At 39.0% G+C, this 22,528-nt stretch overlaps 1 protein-coding gene across 1 annotated transcript in view; it reads right to left on the reverse strand.

The window, feature by feature from the left end:
- ARHGAP15 (Rho GTPase activating protein 15) overlaps positions 1–22,528 on the reverse strand; it is a 322,029-nt gene that overhangs the window by 142,111 nt on the left and 157,390 nt on the right. The window contains exons 7-8 of the mRNA XM_063161573.1: positions 15,087–15,185; positions 13,077–13,203 (exon numbers count right to left, since the gene is read on the reverse strand). Of these exons, the coding sequence (XP_063017643.1) occupies positions 13,077–13,203; positions 15,087–15,185 (226 nt within the window). The remainder of the gene's footprint in view (positions 1–13,076; positions 13,204–15,086; positions 15,186–22,528) is intronic.

The raw sequence follows: 22,528 nt of genomic DNA on the forward strand, positions 1-22,528 counted from the left end.
TAATTCACAGTGCCTCAGTTATGAAACCAACATGCTAAAACTGTTTATTTCCAATGAGAAACAGTAGTGACATTCAGCTCTATATTTGCTGTTTCAAACCACAAGTTCCAGCACATTTTTCTGTTTTAAACAGCAAGTTTAGTACTTTCCAGTGACTGTACATGTGGTAGTTTACGAAGAAGAAAGGCACACCCATTATCTTTAAAGTAATCAAAAAATATCTAGCCAGAGATCTGAAATCCATTTGCTGTACTCTGTCAACTATACCTTATCAGATTATCCCTACCTCAATTATATCATTAGAGTAAGAACAACAACAGAAGATCATCCATGAGCTCATTTGTAAAAGGAGCACGTTGTCAGATTTCAGAACTCCTTTTACTTCTTACCTCAAGTGAAATTTCTGGTAAGAATCTCCAATAGATATGTTCACATGAATATAAACCTTAGACAGTCACTCTCATGCCATCAACTAAATTTTATTTTTAAACAGAATTTATTTCAATTTGCTAAAACACAACTGATCTTCCGACTTTTGAGCAGTTGCAGCTCTTTGCTCAGGTGGTGTCTGTGTGAGAACACTGGAAAAGATTCTAAATTACTGTAGGTAATTTAGAATCTGCATAAAATAAACAAACCCAAAAAGAGGACCAAAAGCAGGCTACAGGCTTTTTTGTGAGGCTACAGCTTTTTTTTGGTGAGGCTTAGAGGGGCTGTGAGTGGAGAAGGAGCCTTGTGAGATGTGCTGTGGGTCACCCTCCTGTTGGACTGAGACAGGGGAATTACGGGAGGAAAAGGGAAATCCAGAAAGGAGCTGCTGGGTTATTTAGCCATGTGTTTTGTGGCTAAATAACCCAAGTCTGCCTGGCCCTTGTGCAGGGCTCAGAGAGGGACACCTCCAGAGATGCTGCTGGGCATGTGGTGACATTTAGTCCTTTATCCAGCCTCCAGAACAGCTGCACTGGAACAAGCTGCTTGAGCAGGCAAATAGTTACTAATTATCAGGCTATTTTCCTGAAATAAAATCAGGCCAGCCATCACAACAACTCTGAGACTCTTCAATCAGCTACTTGTGGGGTTTTCATGGGTGCACTGACTCTCTGTTCGACCAGCCATGGTCAAAATTCAGACAAAATGTTAAAAAGAGCCAATAGAAGACTGCTTTAGCTTTAAAATTAATGTTCCAGCTGACAAACTGTGCAGGGGCTTAACCTACTTTAGAACATATTTAATAGCATAATTTAGCCTCAAAAAAAGAAAAGCAAAATAACTAATGATGGACAAATTTAGGGGTCGAATCTAGTTCAGATAAACATTCAAAAGTTCAGATGTTGAACCGAACCTTATCTTGTCCATGAAAAGCCTCAAACTGAAGGGCCATATCACATATAAGCAAAGCACAGGAGGTTGTGGAAACTTTTCCTCACAGAAGGAAAACTATTATCAGAAACCTGCACCTTATTGCAGCACTCATGTGTAAAGCAGTTAAGCATCAAAGCAAAAGCAAAACATTTCAGAAAACTGCTTCATGGTCACAGTAATATTTGGAAGAAATCCAACACAGAGAAAAGAAAATAATATTAAGGGGAAAGATAATACAAATGCAATTAGACTATCAACCAATAAAACTTGATAGCTGAAACCTTCCAAGCTTACAAAGAATAAGGAAACTGGAGATCAGAGGACTCTGCCTTTTGAAGTCTTGCTGTCCAGATCCTGGGGACCATTATCCAGCTGAGCATTTTAAAGACATTATGAATATTCTGTCACAGAATTAGAAAGCTTTATTACTGTGTATGACCTGTAACTTGAGTAGGGACAGCTACAAATGAATTCCAAATAAACAATTGTTTGGAAAAGGTGAATTCTGCTAATTTAGCTTTCTGGGTTACAACTCACCAGTTAAAAGACATGCTTTCAAACAGCATTCTCCTTGTGGGTTATTGATAACAGAAGGTATAATTCTAATGGATCCTCTCCATTCTCACATTCTCCAAATACAAACAATTTTTAAGAAGCTCTATTCGAAAAGAGGAGACTGCTGCTCTGCCTGGCCTGCCAGTTTCTCACTCAGCAGGCAATATCTGCTACAGTACCCCAAAAGAAACCAAATTCAGACAAGAGAAGCAGCAAACTTCAGTGTTTCAGGGTCCTTTCTTTCCCTTTCTCCATGTCTCATGTTTCAATCATCCTCTTTCCCTAAGCCTCTCCCTCATGTTTTTTTCTGCCTCCATCCCTACAACTACCTGTGAAAATAGAAAAAAATTGCTTCTCTCATATTTGAACCCCTAATTCAAACCACCAGGTGCCAAAACAAAAGATATTTTAAACCAGACATCAATTACCAGTTCACAAATGACTGTGTGCCTTGCATTAAGAGCAAAGTTAAAACAATAAATCAAGTATTCCACTGCTTGTAATTGTGCCTTAATATCAGTTCTACCCTTGATCCATTATATTGAGTGATCAGATAACACAGTATAATAATCCAGGTGTTACAGTGTTTTCATTATTTATTCATTAATTTTTAGTGCTATCTTTTGATTTTCAAACACATCAACTCAAATACTTTCAAAAGAAGATAGGAAGGTAGGAGCATTATAGCACTCTAAAATTATCATCTTTCATTTTAAATAGAAAGGAAAGAGGTTATTACATGTGTTTTCACACAAATATATATACACACAAAGATTATCTTTGCAGGAACTTCTGAACTTCTAGGAAACCATAGAAATGAGACAACGTTTGGCTTAAGTGAATCCATCTATGGCTTGGATATAAGACAGTCAGACAGTGATTTTGAGGTCATCACCTGAACTGCTTAATTTTCAGTCACCTTTCTGGTTCTTCTAGTATCATTTATCAAGGGAAAACCTGTGCTGCTCAGGAGCCAGCTGACTCCTGAGAGAAATAAAATAAAAAGGCCTTTTCTGAATAGGTCACAGCTATGCTGTCCTAGAAAGAGTGAGCATGAAGTGATCTGGAGCTTGAGTTCCCACACCTTGAATAAATCTTTCCTTATAGAAACCCACCAAGACAAAGGCTGTCTTTCCCTGATTTATAAGTTTATGCCCCAAATTCTGTTAATTGGTAAATGATCCAATGTGCATCTGGCTGCCCTCCTGTTCTGCCCTGCCCACATCTGGCCACCTTCCCTTGGGCCCTGAGTCCTTGGATTGAAGAATAACCTTCCTCAGCAAAAGTGATTATAAAATGTACTGTCACTGTGTCATTGCAAAATATATTAAATGTAAAGCTTTCTCTAGTAGGGTTTCATACCTGTATACTTTTAAAATTATTCTTGTGTTCTGTACCAAGTCTCTTCATGAATTTCAGGATAAGTACATTAAAATCCTTTTTTGTCTCCAAAGTTTTTTTTTTTTTCAAATGTATTAGCACTGGGGTATTTTAAATGTTTTAATTTTGTGTATTTTAAATGTGTTGTTTGCAAAGAGTTGCTCAGTTTTATAAGAATGTTACTTCTTTGTTTAAATTGAACACCTTAAAAATTAATTACAAAAGCTGTTATCACATGTAGGCACATATTTTATGTGCTATGAAAAGCCTTAAGGCAAGTTTGCTCCTTAGTTTTCATAATGAATGCACTGGATGCAAGAGATTAAAGGACAGCAAAATCTACCTGTCCTGGTTGTTTACTTTTAATGTCTAAAAAAGCGGCAATGAAAGATATAAATACAATTCCTACACTGTATCAGGTGAACCATTTCCACATGAGAGACTGAATTCTGGTTTCCAAGTCTGTGGGAAGACCTAAACTTGAATACCAATGCAAAAAACAGTGACTGAAAGGGAAAGAGATTCAGAAAAGAGTTCTTTGAGATGATCAGAAAAAGAAAAGCACACCCTATCGTAGGAAAGACTACAAAATCTTGGCTGGCCTAGTTATCAGCCCAAGCAGGGGGTGGTACACCTGAGGCAGAACTGCTGCAAATGAGGAGCAGGCTAAATGTTGCCACAAGATCACAATTGCACCACAAGTCCATTTAGGCTGAAAATTGGAGTGCTTTCAGCTTGAAAACTGAAGTTTTGGAACAATTTTCCAGCCTGAGCTGAGGGGCAAAAGCATTACTACTGAATTTCATTAATTATGAAAGGAATCAAATGAGGTAGTTGTTTTCAAGGGCTGGGGAATTGATTCAATGCTACAAAAAGTCTGTCTGAGGCAGATAATGCTGTGTTACACTTTTCAATAACAGCAACGCAAGTGAATTCCTCTTGGGTGAATCCTGGGCGCACTTAAGACAATGGCCAATGGAATTAATTAAATGGAGCCAAATATCCTCGGTGGTGAGGGGAGCTGCTCATATGTCATAGCTCTCTCTTCAGCATCAATATTTAAAGCCAGCTAGTTGGAACCTTTTACTTAATTGAGAAACAATATAGCATTTAACCCTTCAGTGATGTTCCACCCTTTGGCTTTCAGGCAGGATCTGTTTACCCGGTTCGTCAGCAGGCAGCTGGTGGAGCAAAGAGGAGACCCTACAAAACACAGCCCTTTTAAATTCCAATAATATGCCCTGTCCAGCAGAGAGTACCATTAAGTTGTTGTTTAAATATTTGGGGTTTGCTGTCGCAATTTAAATGAAATAGAACCTTCTAGCTAGAAGGTCCAAATATATAAGTGATTTCACCACTTAACAGGGAAAAAGGTGAGTCTGGAAAGTAGGTATTCCTGTCTAGAGCCTGACGTACAGTCTCTCAAACTGAGCTTAATTTAGACTTTTATAACCTAAAAACCTCCTTATTTCTATCACATTCCTCCCAAAATACCATGAGGATTGCATCTAGATTAGTTAGAAATAATAGTGAAACCTCAGGATACAGTACAGTGTAAGAATCATTTTTCTGGCTACAACCTTCCAATAGGGGTATGTATTTCAATAAATATCATGAAAGGTTCAAAATTATGTTTAGAGGAGTGATGGACTGGACTGGCTTATCCTGAACAACAAAGTTCAGCAAGTCCTGCTCACTTGCTCTAGTTCTGACCTCCCTGCAAAGACTGCAGTCTAAAATATTCCCTGTTGCAGCGAGAACGCCTCCATCTATTTAGGTGTTATCTGTTGTCAGCCTCTTATTCCTTCCCCATGGAGGAAAAGTTATGGAGATGCAAAAACTGGAGATCTACTGACACACAGTGATGGAAGGTCGAGCAGAGATAGCTGTCTGCATAGTTTGCAGGGCTGCTTTCAACTATAAAAATTGTGGCATTTTGTACAATCTACATCAAACCTTAGTTTTGCTACATAGTGCAAAGGAAGATGGACTGGTTATGGAACTGAGAGACCAAAGCAGTGGAAGACACGTTGGGTAGTTAGCCTTGGAAGTGGCAGAGTCAGAACAGATTCCTCACTGCAGGACTCTACCTCACTTCTAGTGCATGGAAAAAAATCCCAACTGCTTGGCTCCAATAATGCCTCAAATCTCATTATTTGTTTGTGATTGCTTTTTCTAAAAAACAACAACAACAAAAAAAAACCACTGCAATTTTCCCAAAATGTAGTTGTCTTAAGGGCTGTGTCAGTATCTGTGGTTCAGTAAGAAAAGACTTAAATCAATAATGATACCCAGTCTCTACTTGCCTCCATATCAAACCCATCTAGAGTGCACATGCAGGAGTTTATTTTGTTAAGAAAAATACGTGGTGTCTCTCTCTTCTTTGGAACAAAGAAGAAATATGGATTTGTAACCTTTTCCTTTTCTTTCTTTAAAATTAAGTCCTTCAGTAGTGTTTTGAACAAACCTGAAGAGATTTTAAGACAGACATTTTGTATTATAACATTCCCCTGGGTCGTATGTATGATCGTCTTTACTAAAGCTCCTTTCAGTCCCAGTTGAATAAATATGCATTTTGTTTCACTAATCTTGAAACAACAGGAATAAAGTTTACCCAGGTCTTTTATACCTCAGAGAACAAAACAAATACTACAAATCTTTAGAGAGAAAGGATATACAAAAGGGCTTGAGGTGAATGTTTCAAAGCAAATACTCTTTAAACGATGTGCAAATTATTTCAGCACTTGAACATGATTTATGAAAGGGGATTAGTCCACTGAAACAAGAACCGAGTTTAAACTGTTGGGTTTCAAAGTCAAGGATGAGGAGTGCTAGCTGGAAAAGGCAGAAGAAACTGGATAGTAATCTATAGTGAGGATTTCTGATTGATTTTCTTTAACTAACTCAATCCTACATTAGCTATCACTGTCATTCATACTTAACTGTGGTGGGCAGCATAAAATACCTTCTTTTATGACATAATTCCCCATAAAAATGAAGTATGCAATGGCGATAATTAAGTAATAATGAGGTAATTAATAACTCAGTGACTAGCTCTGTATTTACTAGTATGCCCCATAAATGAGCACAAGAAGTGTGAAACAATTAAAGATTATCCAAGCTCAAACAGATAACTTTTCCAGGGAGTTGTGTGTCAGTGAGCAGACCAATGAGTCACAGGTCACATCTATAATAATACATTATATTATATTATAATATTCCCACATACTCTTCACATAATGGGTTAGAGCTACTCTTAAATACTATAAAAATGATCACTTTTATGTAATTGTAAAGATTAATAAGTGAGCTAACTTCTCATGGTTCTATAATGACCCTGCTGTTCTAGTACGTAAAGGAAAATTTAATGATCCTGCTCAGATATGATTAATATCTAACTTTTTCCTGGCTAAAAATCTGGACTTGGTTCAATAAAAATGAATTAAGTGAACATGCATGGGTTTCCCTGCCAAATGTTTATATGGAAGTTGGATATGCCCAATTTAAAAATATGCTTTTTCAACCCAAATAGTAAACTCTGGAAGGATTTTGGAGAGTGAAGTAGAAATAAAACAAAGGATTAAGGAAACATTATATTATAATTGATGGAAACAGGATATTCAAATTCAGGAAAAAATGTAATTTTTTTAGTACTAGTCACAGCCAGTTGTGATTTTGAGTGCAACATAATCTTCTATTATCAGTACAAGTGACACAATTTGTTTCTCAATTTGGCATGTTTTGTTTCCCACATGCCAATATTATTACTTCTTTGTTGCTGAATCAGTATTTTCCTAAGCTTTAGGAAGAGAGCATACCTATACTTAATGTAGCAGAGAAACATAAGACTACAAATATGTGAAAAAATGTTTAGTCCCTGTAGTCCAGATGAGTGATTCCACTCTGCAAACCCAGCATGTTGCATTTTCTTTTCCTGCTTTTTTTTAGTGCCTGAAGCTGAGTGCATTCCTCTTGATGCAATAAAAATAAATGCCGCAAACATACAAGATGCAGAGTGACAAAATTAACATTGCAGTAGGAAACTGCATATTTGCAGCTAGTTTTCATTTTGCTTCCTGTTTTAATTGTTGCCATTGGTAATGCTGCACTAATATACATTATTGCTTTATGTTTCTTGGCTTTATTAAAAGTAATAAAACTGACCTATACATAACGCTAACATTGTAATATAATAATAGCCCCTAACTAAGATCATTTGGCTTTGAACTTCACATTTAGCTGAAATAAATGGGCCAGGAAGGGGAAAGAATTCAGACCTCATCAGAAATAACAAAGAAATGGAGTGATTTCCAACTTCTGTGGTTCGAATTAGAATCACGAAGATTGGAAAAGACCTCTGAGATCATCGAGTCCAGCAGTCAGCCCAGTGCCACCATCATGGTCACCACCAAACCATGTCCTCAAGGGCCATATCCACACCTTTGGGGTCACTTCCAGGGATGGTGACTCCACCAGTAACCTGTTAATAAAACTCCTTTTCAAAGAGGTGACTCTGTGGGGATAAAGGACTACATGAGCTACCACAGAATCCAGCCCTCGATGAGCTTGGCTGGGCTAATAGAACTTCTCTCTACATCCCAAGACATGGTCTCCCAACCTTCATCCCCTTCATGTGTTAGAGAGGAAAACAGAAAACTCCCACAGGCTCCTCTCAGCACTGCCTGTAATTGCAGTGCCTTTTTCTAGGATGTATAATGATGTTTTCAAGAAATATTTTTTTTTCCATTTCTGTTATTACACAGCCAAAACCGTGCAAATCCTTGTGTTCATGCCCTGGTGCCTATCCTTTCCCTCCTCAGAGGAACAACAGCCTCAGACAGGAGGTCTTTGCCACAGAAATTCCCAGTCCTGTGGGAATTCCTAGTCCAACAACCCTAAACCCTCAAACAAGTCCTTGGAGGAAGATTTAGCCAGGGAAGGACCAAGTGGAGCGTGTGAAGCCAGGGAATTTTCAAGCTCCACCAAATTCCCCATTTCTTCCACCATGTTCATTAAATGACCAAAGTGGGTTTCTGCTGCTATTTCCCCTCACACTCATTGTACAGACTTGGTTATCTAACAAACTCCCTTCAGAAAGGATTCCAGATGCTTTAGTAATTAACGAGGGATAAATACACATCATGCTCAAGTTTCAAAATTCAGCCTTCTGAAGAAAAGTGAATGAAAAAAAGAAAAAGCAATTCTGGGCAATTTTAAATCACACAGTCCATGGTTCAATCCTAAGGACTATAAACTGCTGAATTTAACTGTCTTTTAAGAAACTAAAGCAGACTTCAATGCCCAGATGACTTTGTAGCAAATACCTATGGAGGCAAACTGAAATTAAGAAGTTTTGGGGGTTTTCCCCTTGATTTAAAAGATGCTAGGAGGTATATTCCCAGACACTGCCACAAGGCCATTCCCTAGGGAAGCATGCAAAGGCTGTGGCATCCCAAGAGTAAAGCACCACCCTTTTGGATTTAAAGACTTATCCCTCCCTGTTGAGAGTCCAAGAGGAATTTAGGTAAGGAAAGTATCATTATTTGAGTTGGCTGGTGGCCAGGGTGCTGGGGCTGAGACCCTGATCCTTACGGAGAGCGGAAAGGAATCCCAATCCTGCTCTTTAATATGCATGACATGTTGGCTTTGCTGTCAACTTTTCCTTCCACCCCCTGCCTTTGTCCACTTTTTCCCACCTGTTGCAGCTTGTCCTTACTGGGGCTGAGAGCTGGAATTGTCTTACTTTGGGATCACATTGTGTCTGGCACAGTGACGCCTGGGGTCTCTGACTGCTCTTAGTGAGACACTGAGATGCCCATGAATAGCAAACAACGCTGCCACAACTCACCAAGATGTTCTTTTCCACACATATATATATATTTTAATTTTTTTAATGCTGGAGTTGTGGCACCTCCAGCTAGAATTCAAACATGGAGGCGATTTTTCCAGGCTGCATGACTAACCACCGGGTTTCCAGTAAAGCGTTCTTGAAGATAAGGAAAAAAATATGCGAGTAGAAACAATAAAAATAATGCAATTCAATCTTATCAATTCAGGCAGTTCCAGCTTTTATGTGGCAAACAAGGAGATCAAATTGCATTTATCTAATATCACAGACTTTTTTTTTTAAATGTCTAAAATATTTCATTATTTTGCTTTGGCAACCTAAAGCTGAGGAACAGATTACTGTTCCCACTACATAAGGAAATAACTGACAACAATTAGTATTTATTCTTGTTGCTTTTGTAATAAAAATAGAATTCCATCACTTTCAAGGAAACCTAAAATATTAATAAGAATGTGATGAACTGAGTAAATGTGACGCCATAAGGAAATGATGGAGAACAGGTTGGAAATATAGTGCTTTGGGAATGGATTGCATTATCAAGCTTGTGATTGTGCATTTTGACAAGAGCAGCCCTCAGATTGATACGGTAGCCAAAGGGCACTCTTCCTGCTGCAGAGCTGTTTGTTTCCATCCTGAAGAGGGGGAGCAGGAGGGGAATTGATCCCCTCCAACAATCAATAGCAACTCCAGCCCAGGCTCTTCCACAAGAGGTCACTCCTGGGGGGACAGAATTCCCAGATGAGGGCCACAAACGGCCCAGAGGATGCAAACCACAGGATGGGTGCATGGGCGGGAAAAGAAGGGCAGAGCTTAGCTGAGAGCATCCACTTGGTTTCAGTGCCCAAAACACAAGAGATGTCCTGACACACAGTAAGGCCCCTTGGGGTCGGGAGAGAAGAACAATTCCTGGAAATTGCACCTGGTGGTGCACAGACCCTTTCGCTATGTCCCAGGTTGCTTCCCTAATTTCCATACATCACAACAGCATCTCTACTTGAAGAGTAATCCAGGTGCCTGGTTCCCTGGGATTTAAAAATTTAAAAATTAACATAGCAGACCACCTACCAGTGAATCCAGTTAAAATTGGTACTAATTAGGGGTGGTTTTTGATAATCTTACAAAAAAACAAAAAAAAACCAAACAAACCCAAAACACCCCTATGGTCTGAGTGATAACTAAATTACTTGGAAATTATGAAGTTTGACACTAATTTTTAAAATGATCTGTTTAGAACAACACTTCACTGAAAGAAGTGGTGCTGCAAGGCAATCTTCTTGCACAAAATGCGCCCTTCTTCCAATGGAGGAGGCTGCTGAGGTGAAAACCGTGTTATTTCTGACCAGCATCAGCTGCAGAAATTATATCAGTGAAATAGCTGACATCATAAAATAAAAAGTCGTCTCCTTCCATGTATTTGAGAACAAGATCACAGTTTTTCATATTTTTGTAACACTCCCCAAGGCCATTCTTGGTTTCTTCATAGCTCAAGAAAACTTCAATTAGAACAGGAGTTGAAACCAAACTGGATGAGAAGCCACTGAAAAGCTGCATGACCAAGAGAACAGCCACTCTCTGAACTTTGGAAATTGAGCCTGGCAGTTTGAGCCCAATTTTCAATGAAAGCAGTGTCTACAGCTCAAAAAGCATAACAGAGAATTACCATTTGTCCTTGTAGTGCAAGCAGAAGCAATTAGGATTAGACATAAAAACCAAATTCCTGCTACTAAATCTCTAGGGACAGTCTCCCCAGTTTTAAATTAAAGAGTAAATTACTGAAATGCTTTGGTACCTGTCCTTTATATACTTGTACTGCTGAAAATAAAAAGAAAATAATAAAAGCAATGATGCAGCAGTATCAAGGATATTTTTGCAACCTCTACAATGTAGATAAGGTAAATTCAAATGAATCTGAGCTGTCTGAATATTTCATTAAAGGTTATTAAAGTGGGAGGGGGTGGGCTGCTAAAACATCAGTTGCTCATCTTCTTTGTTAAACTGGAGGAGTTCTAAGGCGTCATTAAAAAATCTCCTTTGTTTGGATTTGGCACTGGCAATAGTCAATAACGTAAAAGCACTATAAAATTATAAAATCGTTAAACTTTGCAAGAACTTTATAAATACACTTGCAGATATTACACATATCTTTGTGCTCTGCAGTCAAACTGGACAATGAAACGACCACCTGTTAACTGCTAACAATGTGTCATTACCAGTTCTCATGCCTTTTTAAAGCAATTTTGGCTCTAGCTGCCGATAATTCTGGCTACGATACTTGTGTGAACATTAAGGGCACAGAAAGCCAAAGGCAGAAAACTGACAATACAGTTTGTGCTCAGACTACTAATAAGTAAGTGAATAATATGATTTTTCTAATTCCACATAATTGCTTGATCTCAAGGGGCCAAAAAAAAAAAAAGTTCTGAATACATATTTTAGAAGCAATCCAATCTACGGTATTTAAATGCAAGCTTCGATTCAGTGAGATTTCACAGCAGATATTTTCACATTTTTTTAATAGTTTAAATAGCCTTTAACAAAACGGAGGTTATTCAGGATTCTCTAAGGTTTGAAAAGAAACATAGACTAAGTCTCTGTCACTGCTCATAGTCACTTTTTCTGTTTTGTCTGACAAATTATCATTTAAAGATATGTGAGAAGTCTAAATAAATAAATAAAAATTCCCTGAGTGCTGAGACAGTTTATGGGCATTTTGCTATTAGCTACAATAAGAGCAGAATCAGACCCTCAGAACTCACTGTGTTCTCAGTCTTATTTTTCTTCCTCTGAGAAATGCAACGTAGCACCAGTGCAAAGATATTGGGACAATTTTTCACAAGCCACGTTCAGGCTACTTTATATTTTATAACACAAAGAAAAAAAAACCCAAAAAACAACAAAACCACAAAACCCTTAAAAAAAAAAAAAAGAAACATCTTCAAGATAATAAGAAAACAAACCCCAAAATCCTGTGGTCTGCAAAAAGTGACTATTTAATGAGTCTCTATTTGTGTGTACGCGCACGCATGTGTGCATATATTTATGATTGTGTGGATAATTATCATTAAAAATAGCTACGTTGGGTCTTTTTTAAGGCAGCCCTTTTCTTAACATCTCAGGCTTTGATCCTGCACTGAATTTGCGTGCAGGCAAATTCCTACAGAGCCCTTTGGTACCCAAAGGCACCTCGAACCAGCCTGCCAGTCTGGGGCTGTCACCGCCAGCAGGATGCGAATCTCCCGCCAAACAAAGGAAGAAAACAAAAATTCAGGGGAGAGGCTGAAGTCAAAAAAAAAAATGTTGGGTGAGGGATTCAGGGCCAGCAGCAGCTCCTGCTGCCCACGATCTCACGAGCATCTCGGCACAAACTGGGAGAGCTTTTTCAGAGGAGTGAAGCACAGCCCTGCTGGTTTTAGATCACTTTCTTTTCTAATCACACTGACAAACAATCAACGCCCAAACCCTGGAATTTATCTTCTATAAAATTATAGATACATCACTGATTGTTGGCTGCAAAGGATATGTCAATTCCTTCAGCAATTCAGTGTATAAATACACAACAGACAAAATTACTCTGGCAATTTGAGGTATTTTACCAAAATGGAAACAAAGCAACTGCAACAGACCATTAACGTAGGGCTCATGTTGCTTATTTTAAAAAATAAATGGCTTAAATAAATGTCTTTGCTCCTAAACAAATTTATTTTGCTTAGGAGAGAGTGTCACCCTTTAAAAGTGTGGAGCTAGTAACTGTCTTTACTTAAATGCAAGTTATGTATATCAGTGCAGAACATATTCAGCTTTAAAATTCTCGGTGATCTTCCTTACATTCTGTACGTAATAAAAATTATCTTGTCCTGTAATGGCATAGTTATTTAAAAAGGAAAGAAAATAAAAAAAAGGAAAGAAAAATGAGGAAAGAAAAAAGCCTTACTTAAAGATTTTCTGTGCTCAGGCTTTGGCTCTTTGGATTCAGTGTCTAAGTTATTCAGTAATTCGATGCTGGAGGATCTTCTGAGTTTGAACTCCAAATTTCTCGATGTAATTCTCTGTTCTTTTGGCTGGGAAAAGAATATATATATATGTATATACATATGTGTATGCTTTTAATAAAATTATTATTTGTAAGAATGAAGCAAGAGATTCCGGAATGCCAGTACAGAAGCTAACAGACACACACAGAGCAAGTGTGCAGGGAGTATATAATTTAAGGAAAGTGTAATGCAAAATTTGTCATATGGCAAAGCTTTTATGGCCCTGACAGACTGATCCTAATTTCTGAGATAAATTCCCATTTAAGTGAGGAAAACAAAAGGCCTGCTTCTTTAGGCTTTAGGGACCAAAATTATTTCCACATTGCAGGCTACTTTCAAATGCTGGCAAAGAGGAAGACTGTTTAAATTGCTTTTCTGTTTTAGATAGTTACAGTAAATATTCTTGCAAACACAATTACTTCAAACATCATTGCAAATTTGGGGTTGAATTCTGCTGGTTTAAGCTTAAGAAGTAGTCGGGGGGCTTTTCCATTATTCTAATTTACTGGCAGACAACGTGAAAACGAGCAGGGGGAAAGAAAAAGCAAAAAAAAAAAAAAAAACCAAAAAGAACGAAAAAAAGGGCGACGCTGCTTCGGCTGGAGCCACGTCTCCTCCCATGGCATTTGGTCAGGTGAGACTCAGCCATCCCAAGAGGCTGGAGAGCTGCCAGGCTGTGCTTTCCACACCCGCTCAGAGCTCCAGGAGTGGCAGAGCTGGCAGGGATGGAGTGGCCACGAGTGGGGACATCCTGTCCTGCGCACTCGGACCTTGGCCACCACCAGCCACCCGTGGACCACTCGTGCCCCACCAGCTGCTGCTGCTGTGGATGCTCAGGGCTGCTCATGCCACAATATTATTCGGCTACACTAAAAAAAAATACATATATATATATATATAAAATCAGGTTTATTAGATGTTTAGTTGAGTAACATGCCAAAAAACATTTATTTTTTTTTTTTTCCCCGAGTCTCCGTGGAAAACTCCACCCCAAAATCTTTAGTTGGATATCAATATCCTCACACACCCAATGAAATGCACAATATGAAGACATACATCATCAGATCAAACTTTCCTTGGCTGATTATAGCCTCAGGGTAATAGAATGTTTGTAGCTCTTTAAGGAAACAGTAGCTGCGTTCAAATTAACCCTTTCAAAGAGGCTGCAGATTCCACTGCACTGAAAAGCTCTGAAAAATGCAAGAAATGGGGATATTTTTCTCCCAACAGATTCTGCAGCGAACAAGGAAAGTCAGTGCCCTCAAAAAAAGAAAAAAAGAAAAAAAAAAAAGAAAATGTTCTTGGATCAGGCAGGGATAGGAGAAAGATGTTTGGAATTTGTACTGAGAGTGGCAAAAAAGAAAGAAAAAGCTACAGCTGAAGCTGGTTTGGTAATTAAAAACTGTTTTAATAAAATGCAACCCTGCTTACTTCTAGTAGAAAACCCCCAGCCTTCCTGGGAGAATACCAGCAATCAGTTACAAAGGAATATTATTTGCTAGCGTTATTCTTGTGAATAAGTAATACAAAAATTCATAAAAGGCTCAAATGTATTAATAGTTCTATTGAAGATTATATACTGTAGGCTGCATAAACAGAAAATGCAAAAATTCATTAGTTATTAAGTGCTTGTGTGCTTTTACAACCCTCAGCAAGCCAGCGTCCTTGTTATTTCAGAGAAATAAATGTAGCGTTCCGTTTCGAGGCAAGAATCAAATGACATTTTTGTGCAACAACCTTGTTTATCTGACATTTTTTTGTAGATTTGCATACATATTTTTATATCCTTCAGAGAAAGGAACGTCTAGCTAGCTGCTGACTGCCTAAAAACCTGTAGAGATGCCTGAGCAAATGAAGTTGAAATTGCTACATCTTAATTAATAAAGGTAACAGCCAAAACAAATACATACCAATCTGTCAATTGCATTTTTGATAGCGTGGAACCAATCCAATATGAGAAAGTCGATATCCGACTGGAAGAGGAACTCATTTCCTGACACTGTGGTGATCTGGGGAGGGCATGGGCACACACAGGTGAGTAAAGCACACACCAGGCAGATGATTTTCCTCTATTTTCCCTCCCGTTCCCCCCACAAATGCTTGTTCTTTTTACTGAGATTTGTCTGCTGGAGCGCCGAGTTACCGAGGAGTTCTGAACCTCTGTCTGAAAACTGTTTTGAATATGTCAAAACAAACGAGATATTGTCTCAGCAATGCAACCACAGAACACAAATAGTGCAGAAATAACGGGTGTGTGACAAAAGTTTAGAAAAGCCAGGAAACTCGGTGTAACGAGACACAGTTCAAGGGAAATCAAAGCACCCTGAAAAGAACTGAATGCATCAGGAAAATTATTTCCTGCCATTTGCAGTTTCCATTTCTGTTTTACTAATATTGGTTTTTGTGTCTGCTACCTCCATTCTTGAATTTGCACATTTATTATTTACCTATGATTCCCCATTTCCAAACATTTTGGTGAAATTGATAATGCCACTCTTTCACATTAAAAAAAGAAATTATCATCAAAGATGGCTGCAGCAGAGTAATTAGGAGCCCATTTATCATGAAAAAAAAAATCCCCAGTTTGTCTGAATAGAAGTCGATTTACATTTTTGACCCACTCACTGGGAATATTTATCAAAAGAATATTCAATCCCCTGATAATGCTGTTTCACTGCCTAACCTAATATTTGGTGGAAATATGTATGTATATGCTGTTGGCCTGAACTTCTGTAAACCACTGGGATAATAATGATACATAATTTTTTATTTTACACGCATATATATATATATATATATATATACATATATATATATATATATTTCACCAGAGGAAATCTCCAGGTATTTCACACAACAGGTTGGAGCAACCATTTCACAGATGAAAAAACTGAGGCCCAGACCTGTGCAGTGCTTTGTCCCAGGATTATTCCACAGATTCCTGGTGCCCACGGCCATGGAGCACCACCTGGGCACATCATCTTTGTTTGCAGACAAGTCAACCAAGGGCTGCATCACCAGCACTTTTGGAAGGGGCAGGAGCTCATTCTGCCCATGCTATAAGACAGCTCAGCTCCTGCCAGCTCTGGAACCAAAGTTTTATTCTTATTTCACTGCTGTTAAAAGCTGCTTGTGCAAAATTTGGTGATATCCACGCGTGGAAATGGAACATTTTGGTCTTGGTGTGTTGGGGATGCAGGTTTAGTCTGAATGCTGGAATGTTCACTGGAACATGCATTACTTAGCACCAAACAGGGATTTCCTTCTGACCAGCTCTGGGAAAAAGCAAAGCTGTTATGACCTGGCACAGTTTGTTTATGTAAATACATTGACCTGAAGTGCTACTCTTTCCCTGCATCTCCCCCATGTCAAGAGTTTTTAGTGAAGCTAAAAAGAAACAGCAGATCCTCACCAGCCTGGGTACTCCCAGCATCTCCCTCAAAACTGAAATAATACCAGGGAGAAGAAAACCCAAAGCAAAAAAACAACAGCCTAATGTCACATTAATTGTCCTATAACCCTCCCTTTATTGAGGAAATGCCTGCAAGGAAGGTTTCCAAAGTCATCAGCATTAAGGAAAATCCCGTCAGCGCAGCTCCAGCGGAGACATCCTGTGGGAGCGCTGCTGGGAATGTGGGAACGCTCCCCTGGTGGGGGCTGCAGGGCTGCAGATGTTCACCCCATCCCCTCCGCACCCATCGGGGCCAGCTCCAGCCACCCCACTGCTCCCCAAGCACCAGAATGAGTTATTCATTAGGGAAATCTTAATTCCCTCATTACTCCAGGACCATAACGTTAATCACCATTTGCACACTCGCCTCTCCCTTCACCAAAAGGAAATAAAAAGTCCAAGTGCAGCTTAAGGTGAGCAGCAGAAAAGAGCTGACCTCCATTTGGGTTCAAAATGTATGATATGATAGCACAATTTATTAATGTATACATGCAGATATGAATTAGACTAAACACAGGCAACAATTCAATCTAATGCCTCTCTCCCAGTATAAACAAATCATTATTAAAATTATAAAATGGAATAACATTTTCAAAGTAAGAGCAACATATGTAATTAGATTTACTGTATTTTGAAGGCTTAAAAAGGACACAACATAGTTCAGCCTTCCGTTCAGTAAATTCAGGCTTTATTAAAATACAAGTATTCAGCACTGCATAAATATTTGCACTGTATGATATGCAAAAGAGATACTCCATTGCTAACAAGACCAAAGCAAAATACATGTTGAAAGTTTCTTTGTCTTGAATGTGTTATTTTGATAATCATATATTATCAGTGTTTTATGAGCAAATCTGTAAAAACAGATCATAGAATGGAGGGAAGAGAATTCATTTAAAATATACTTTCTGTAAGATATAGTTCAAGTCCTTTTCTTTCTTTCCTCAGACTAATCTTCAGAGTAACAAGACAGTTTCAAGAAGACTGCTACTGCTCTCTACAGTTTAAATGCATCCACTCCTTAATTACAGTCAGTAATTGACTTTGTTCTGCTCCATTCCAGTCATTCACAGGCAAGCAGTTCCAAAGGCTTTGGCTGGTAAATCCCATTTAATGTGCAGGTTTTCTATCCCACTTTTATATATTACCTCCTTAGGATTTCTGATAAATTACTCTTGGAAAGGATTGCTAAACCATATTTGCACTTTGAACAATCAAATTTTCAACACCCCTGGGAAAAGACATCAGTAAAGAATGCTGGTTTTGACTAAACCTTGTGATTGAACAATTTATGATCACAGCCCTAAATGATGTATAACTAACAACAAGCAGAAATTGTTCAATATTAAGGCCTGTTAACACACCATCCCTGTGTCAGGCACTGCTGAAATAAACAGAGGGGCTGGGGAAACAAATGAAAGACAAATCTGAGGGGGGAAAAAAAAAAAGAAAATTAAGTGCTCTATCCAGAGCTGCCAGACTCCATTGTGCCAGGTACTTCACTTATTTAAATACCTCCCGAAATCCCTCTCTCTCTGTGCCATCATTTTTTGCAAAGGCTACAGTCCAGAATTAGCACTACCTTACCAGGCAGAATGCTGCTGCTGCTGTCAGCAATAAACACCCTCGAGGACTGACAACTGGCATTAACCCTCTGGTTTGCCATGCCCTTCAGGATGGGGACAGGGGACACAGGGTGCCTCAATTCCCTCTTTCTCTCTACAGCACCAAGGCAAAAAAAAAAAAAAAGACTTCAAAAGCCTGAATCAACTCACATGGCAGTTTTGCAGGGAGCTGTAGCACAGCCCTGCTGCTAAGCATTGATCCTCAGAAGATATCGGCTCACCACAGGTAAATGTGTGCTAAATTCAGTGCACTGCTGGGCTGCCAACACTGTGTGGGAAGTGGGGAGGGAGGCAGGTGTGAAACACTTCCTGATATTCTATTTGTGGCTTATTAAGGGTTTCTCTTGTCACCTTACAGAGCTGCAAATGGAGGGTTGAGCTTCTTTTGCGTGTCACCATAATGATGCACCAAGGTGGTGTTCAACAAGATCCTGTGTTATTAAACAGAAATGTACCCTTTTAGCTCCACAAAATACAGGACACTGTGTCTAATTAATGCCATTACCATTTTATAATATACAAATACACCTTGGAGGCTACCCAGAATCAATGGTTTTTAAAAATTTACAAATTATGTATTTTTCCTGTGCTAGGTTGTGCTCTGGGATATACTGCTGTGCCAGGACTTCCAAACCCTTACAGATCACCTTTCAGAGCTTGTGTCACAGACTTTCCTTTCACAGTATATCCATGCCAATGGAAAACAGCCATAGAAGAAGATCAGTGTCTTCTGTCCATGGTTTTCCTGCAAAGTTTGGTCTGGGGATGATGGCACCACTGCGAAAAACATCTCATTCCTGGTATCCCTCTAGTTCTTTACCAGTATACACTTCTACAGATGTTCTTGCATTTATTTTAGCTGCAGAACAAGGATGGAGGCAATTTCAGAAATCCTACTGATAGACACTCTATGGAGATATGGGAAAGGGTGATAAACTCACACAGCAAAACAAAAATCCAAAACCGTCTTATTGATTCGCCCACTTCAAAGTGTACTTATGCATCTCTGGTGGCCACAACTATTATTTGCAGTGATTAACTATTTTTAGACAATGTCAAGAACAAACCTTAATACAGGAAGTGAAGAATTCTGTGGGGAAGGAGAAACACAGCAAAAATTTTGGTCTGTACTGTGCAACAAGGGAAAAAGAAGAAAGTGAGCAGTCAGGAAAGTGTATGTATAGCTCAAGTATGAACACCAAAAATCCATGTCACAGTTCTTAATTCAGCCAAATACTGAAACAAGCCAATGCTCAACTCCCCCTGAAACTGGGACATCCAGAAAAATTGCTGGACTATCGAGGTGAGGCTTCATATAACCGACTCCAACGGTTCAGTGTTGGATTATTGGATGCTTTTGGACCGTGGAAACTTCAGCAGTTGCTAATCCAGTGCAAGATTCAGTGCAGAAAACAGAAATTTTTATGCCACCTGGGACTCACACAGCTTGTGGTGAACACTAAGTGATTTAAACTTGGATTGACAGATACCTCTGTGTGCAGAAATTCAATAAAATGTGTTCCTCTTGTTGCACTGTGCATTGGGATTGCTGCCCTTGATATGTGTAGGAAAAAAAGGAAATGTGAGTTGCTGGAGCATTTCTAGCTCCAAAGTTAACACTCTTCCCCCTTCCCACTGCTCCCTTCATCTCACCTTGCTCGCTCAAAAAGTGGTGGGGTTTTTTCTGATTGTGTTAATCAACCTGATTCCCCATAATGAAGAGAAATCTGGATTTTTCTCTCTGTTTTCCTAATGGAATGGGGTCTATCCATGCAATGCAGGACACCCCATTTACCATCTGCATGGCAGCCACCGGGGCTGGGCCAGGGAGGTTGTGAAAAGAGCCAAAAAGAAAGGAAAAAAAAAAAATAAAAAAAAAAAGAAAGTATATCTGTCTCTAAATATTAATTTTAAAAAATCATTACAATATAATAAAACTTGAGAATAAATACGCAAACCCTGCACACTCCTCTGTCCACACCCCCAGTAAAAGTAGAATTAATTTAAATTGGGAGACACTGTGCTCCTTAGTTGTTCAATTAACTGGATTTCAGTTAAACTGGGACAGAGCCATGCAAGTTTCTAAAAACACGTCAGAAGTCTAACTGCATTTCTGGAAGTTGATCTTAAATTCTTTCTCACAGATAATCCAGTCTCTTGGCCATGTTTATGCTGAATGAGTTAGCAGCCGAGAGGATAAATAAAATATCTCTCTGTGCTGTACCATAGTGAGCTGGGTCTAATATTAAAAAATGGCAACAAAAGGAAACAAAAGGCTCAGTCTTGAGCTGTGTTATACTGGTACAGCATCATGTATCCATTCCATGAGCCAGCCTATCAAACAGAGGTAGTCATGGTTATGCTGATAGTTAAATTACTTAAAGGACTCTAAGATGTTTATGACTACCAAAGAAATTTCATTATCAAGCAGATTGTCTGTCTCATATTACAGTCTGGCTTCACCCATCTCGCAGTCCTTTGGATGTCGAGCAAAGTTAACATTGAAGTGATGGGCAAATATCAGCTTGAGAGAAAAGGTCTTCAACCAATCTTTCAAAAAAAATGATATTTGTTAAAAAATTTGGTGAGAAAGTATCTGCCTTGTGTTCCCAATGTTGCTAGATGTTAAGTAAATATATTCTGATTGCAAAAAAGTTGCTTTGGCAACTCTCTTATTAAAATGCATTTGTAACCCCCATCTGTCATGAAAGTTTTGAAAAGTTTGTTTACTTTGGAGAGCCGCCTTATCCAGGGTTACCCCGGCATACAATGATAGCAGTCTTCAGAAGTTGTGTGAGGAACAAGCCACTAGGGATCCATTTTTGTTTTAATTGGCACACACAAACACTTTTCTGGTCTGTCAAAAAGATCAAGCTAATATGCATGGCGGGTGTTATATTCTCAGCTTTTGGGAGCAGTAAAGCTCCCTTTATTTAAGTAATTTAAATGATAGACTGCAAAAACTTTGCAAGTCAGAAAAATGTTTTATACTTTCTTTGGGAATATTTGTTTTAGGCAACAGAAAGTGTTCTACATATCTAAAGATGTTGAACCTTATGTTTTAATTACCCTGCTTTTTCCTGATTCTGTAAAAATGACTGTGAAAACCAAGGATTGCAAACCAAAGAGGCAACAAACAGATCCTGTGTTTTCACAACTTCTGCAATATTACAATTTGTGAGACTGAATACTGCCAGATGTTTATAGGTTATGTCCTAAGCTGTGTTGCCTTGTGGTGTGACTGCTTTGCACATCCACTCTCTTTGTGGGAACTTTGTGGGGTCATCAAGTCAATGCAACCTCCTCATATATAACGAGGTGCTTCTTAGTGAAAATAAACTGAGGCTGGCATTACACACATCAATGGCTCCAAAATGGATTGAGATGTCTCAGATTTGGGGATGAAACTTACAAGAAACAATAAATTTTACAATAAAACTATATTGTACCAGTGGAGATTAAATATTTTTTTTTCATGGTAAATTCCTAGGATTGAATTCTTCAACATAATTTAGCAATAAAATAATGAACTCTGTGATGGTTAAGAGGGACAAATTTTTGAACCTGAAGTTTCCCTTCTTCTATGCCATAAACTCATATGACATGCCAGTTTGTCTTGAAAAATTGCATTAATACTAACTAGGTGAGAATCATCTCTGTGCACTATGAGACAAAATTTTTCCTTTCCTTTCTGGCCATGATGAATCTCAGATGCAGAAGAACTGATTTTTATCACTTGTAAGGTAAATATTGAACCAAGAGGAGGTCTCAATTGAAGCTCATTAAGCCCTGAGAGACCAAAACTCCTTCTTGGGTTGGAAATGGAGCTTGGGATGGGGGTCCAAGAGCTTCTCTGGAGGGAAAGAAAGGTGCAGGGGTATTGGGATGCTGTCACTGATTTCAAGGAACAACTTGTCCCTCCATCCACCAGTCCAGGTCTGTTTTTTTGCTGCCTTGGAGGAGTGTGAGAAGAAAGCCCATGACGTTTGAGCAAAGGGAAAGGTAAGAAAGAGCAAACAACCTCTGCTAAACATCCAGGGAACATCCTGGGAAGTATTTCCTGCTGATCCCATACACTGCTAACATGCCCTGGGAGAGACAGGTGGAACCCAGGGATCAGCCTCTGAGAAACAGGGGTTTCCTTCAGAGGATAAAGAGAGCAGGAAGGGCAGCGTGAGACAGGCAGCAGACGACCCTCCTGGACGGCAGCCACTTGTGTGCAGCCTGCCGTGTGCCCCCTGCCCGTGCTGCCCTCTGCTCCAGCCCCACGCCGCCG

This window comes from Melospiza melodia, chromosome 8, assembly GCF_035770615.1.
Source record: "Melospiza melodia melodia isolate bMelMel2 chromosome 8, bMelMel2.pri, whole genome shotgun sequence".
NCBI classification, from domain to species: domain Eukaryota; kingdom Metazoa; phylum Chordata; class Aves; order Passeriformes; family Passerellidae; genus Melospiza; species Melospiza melodia.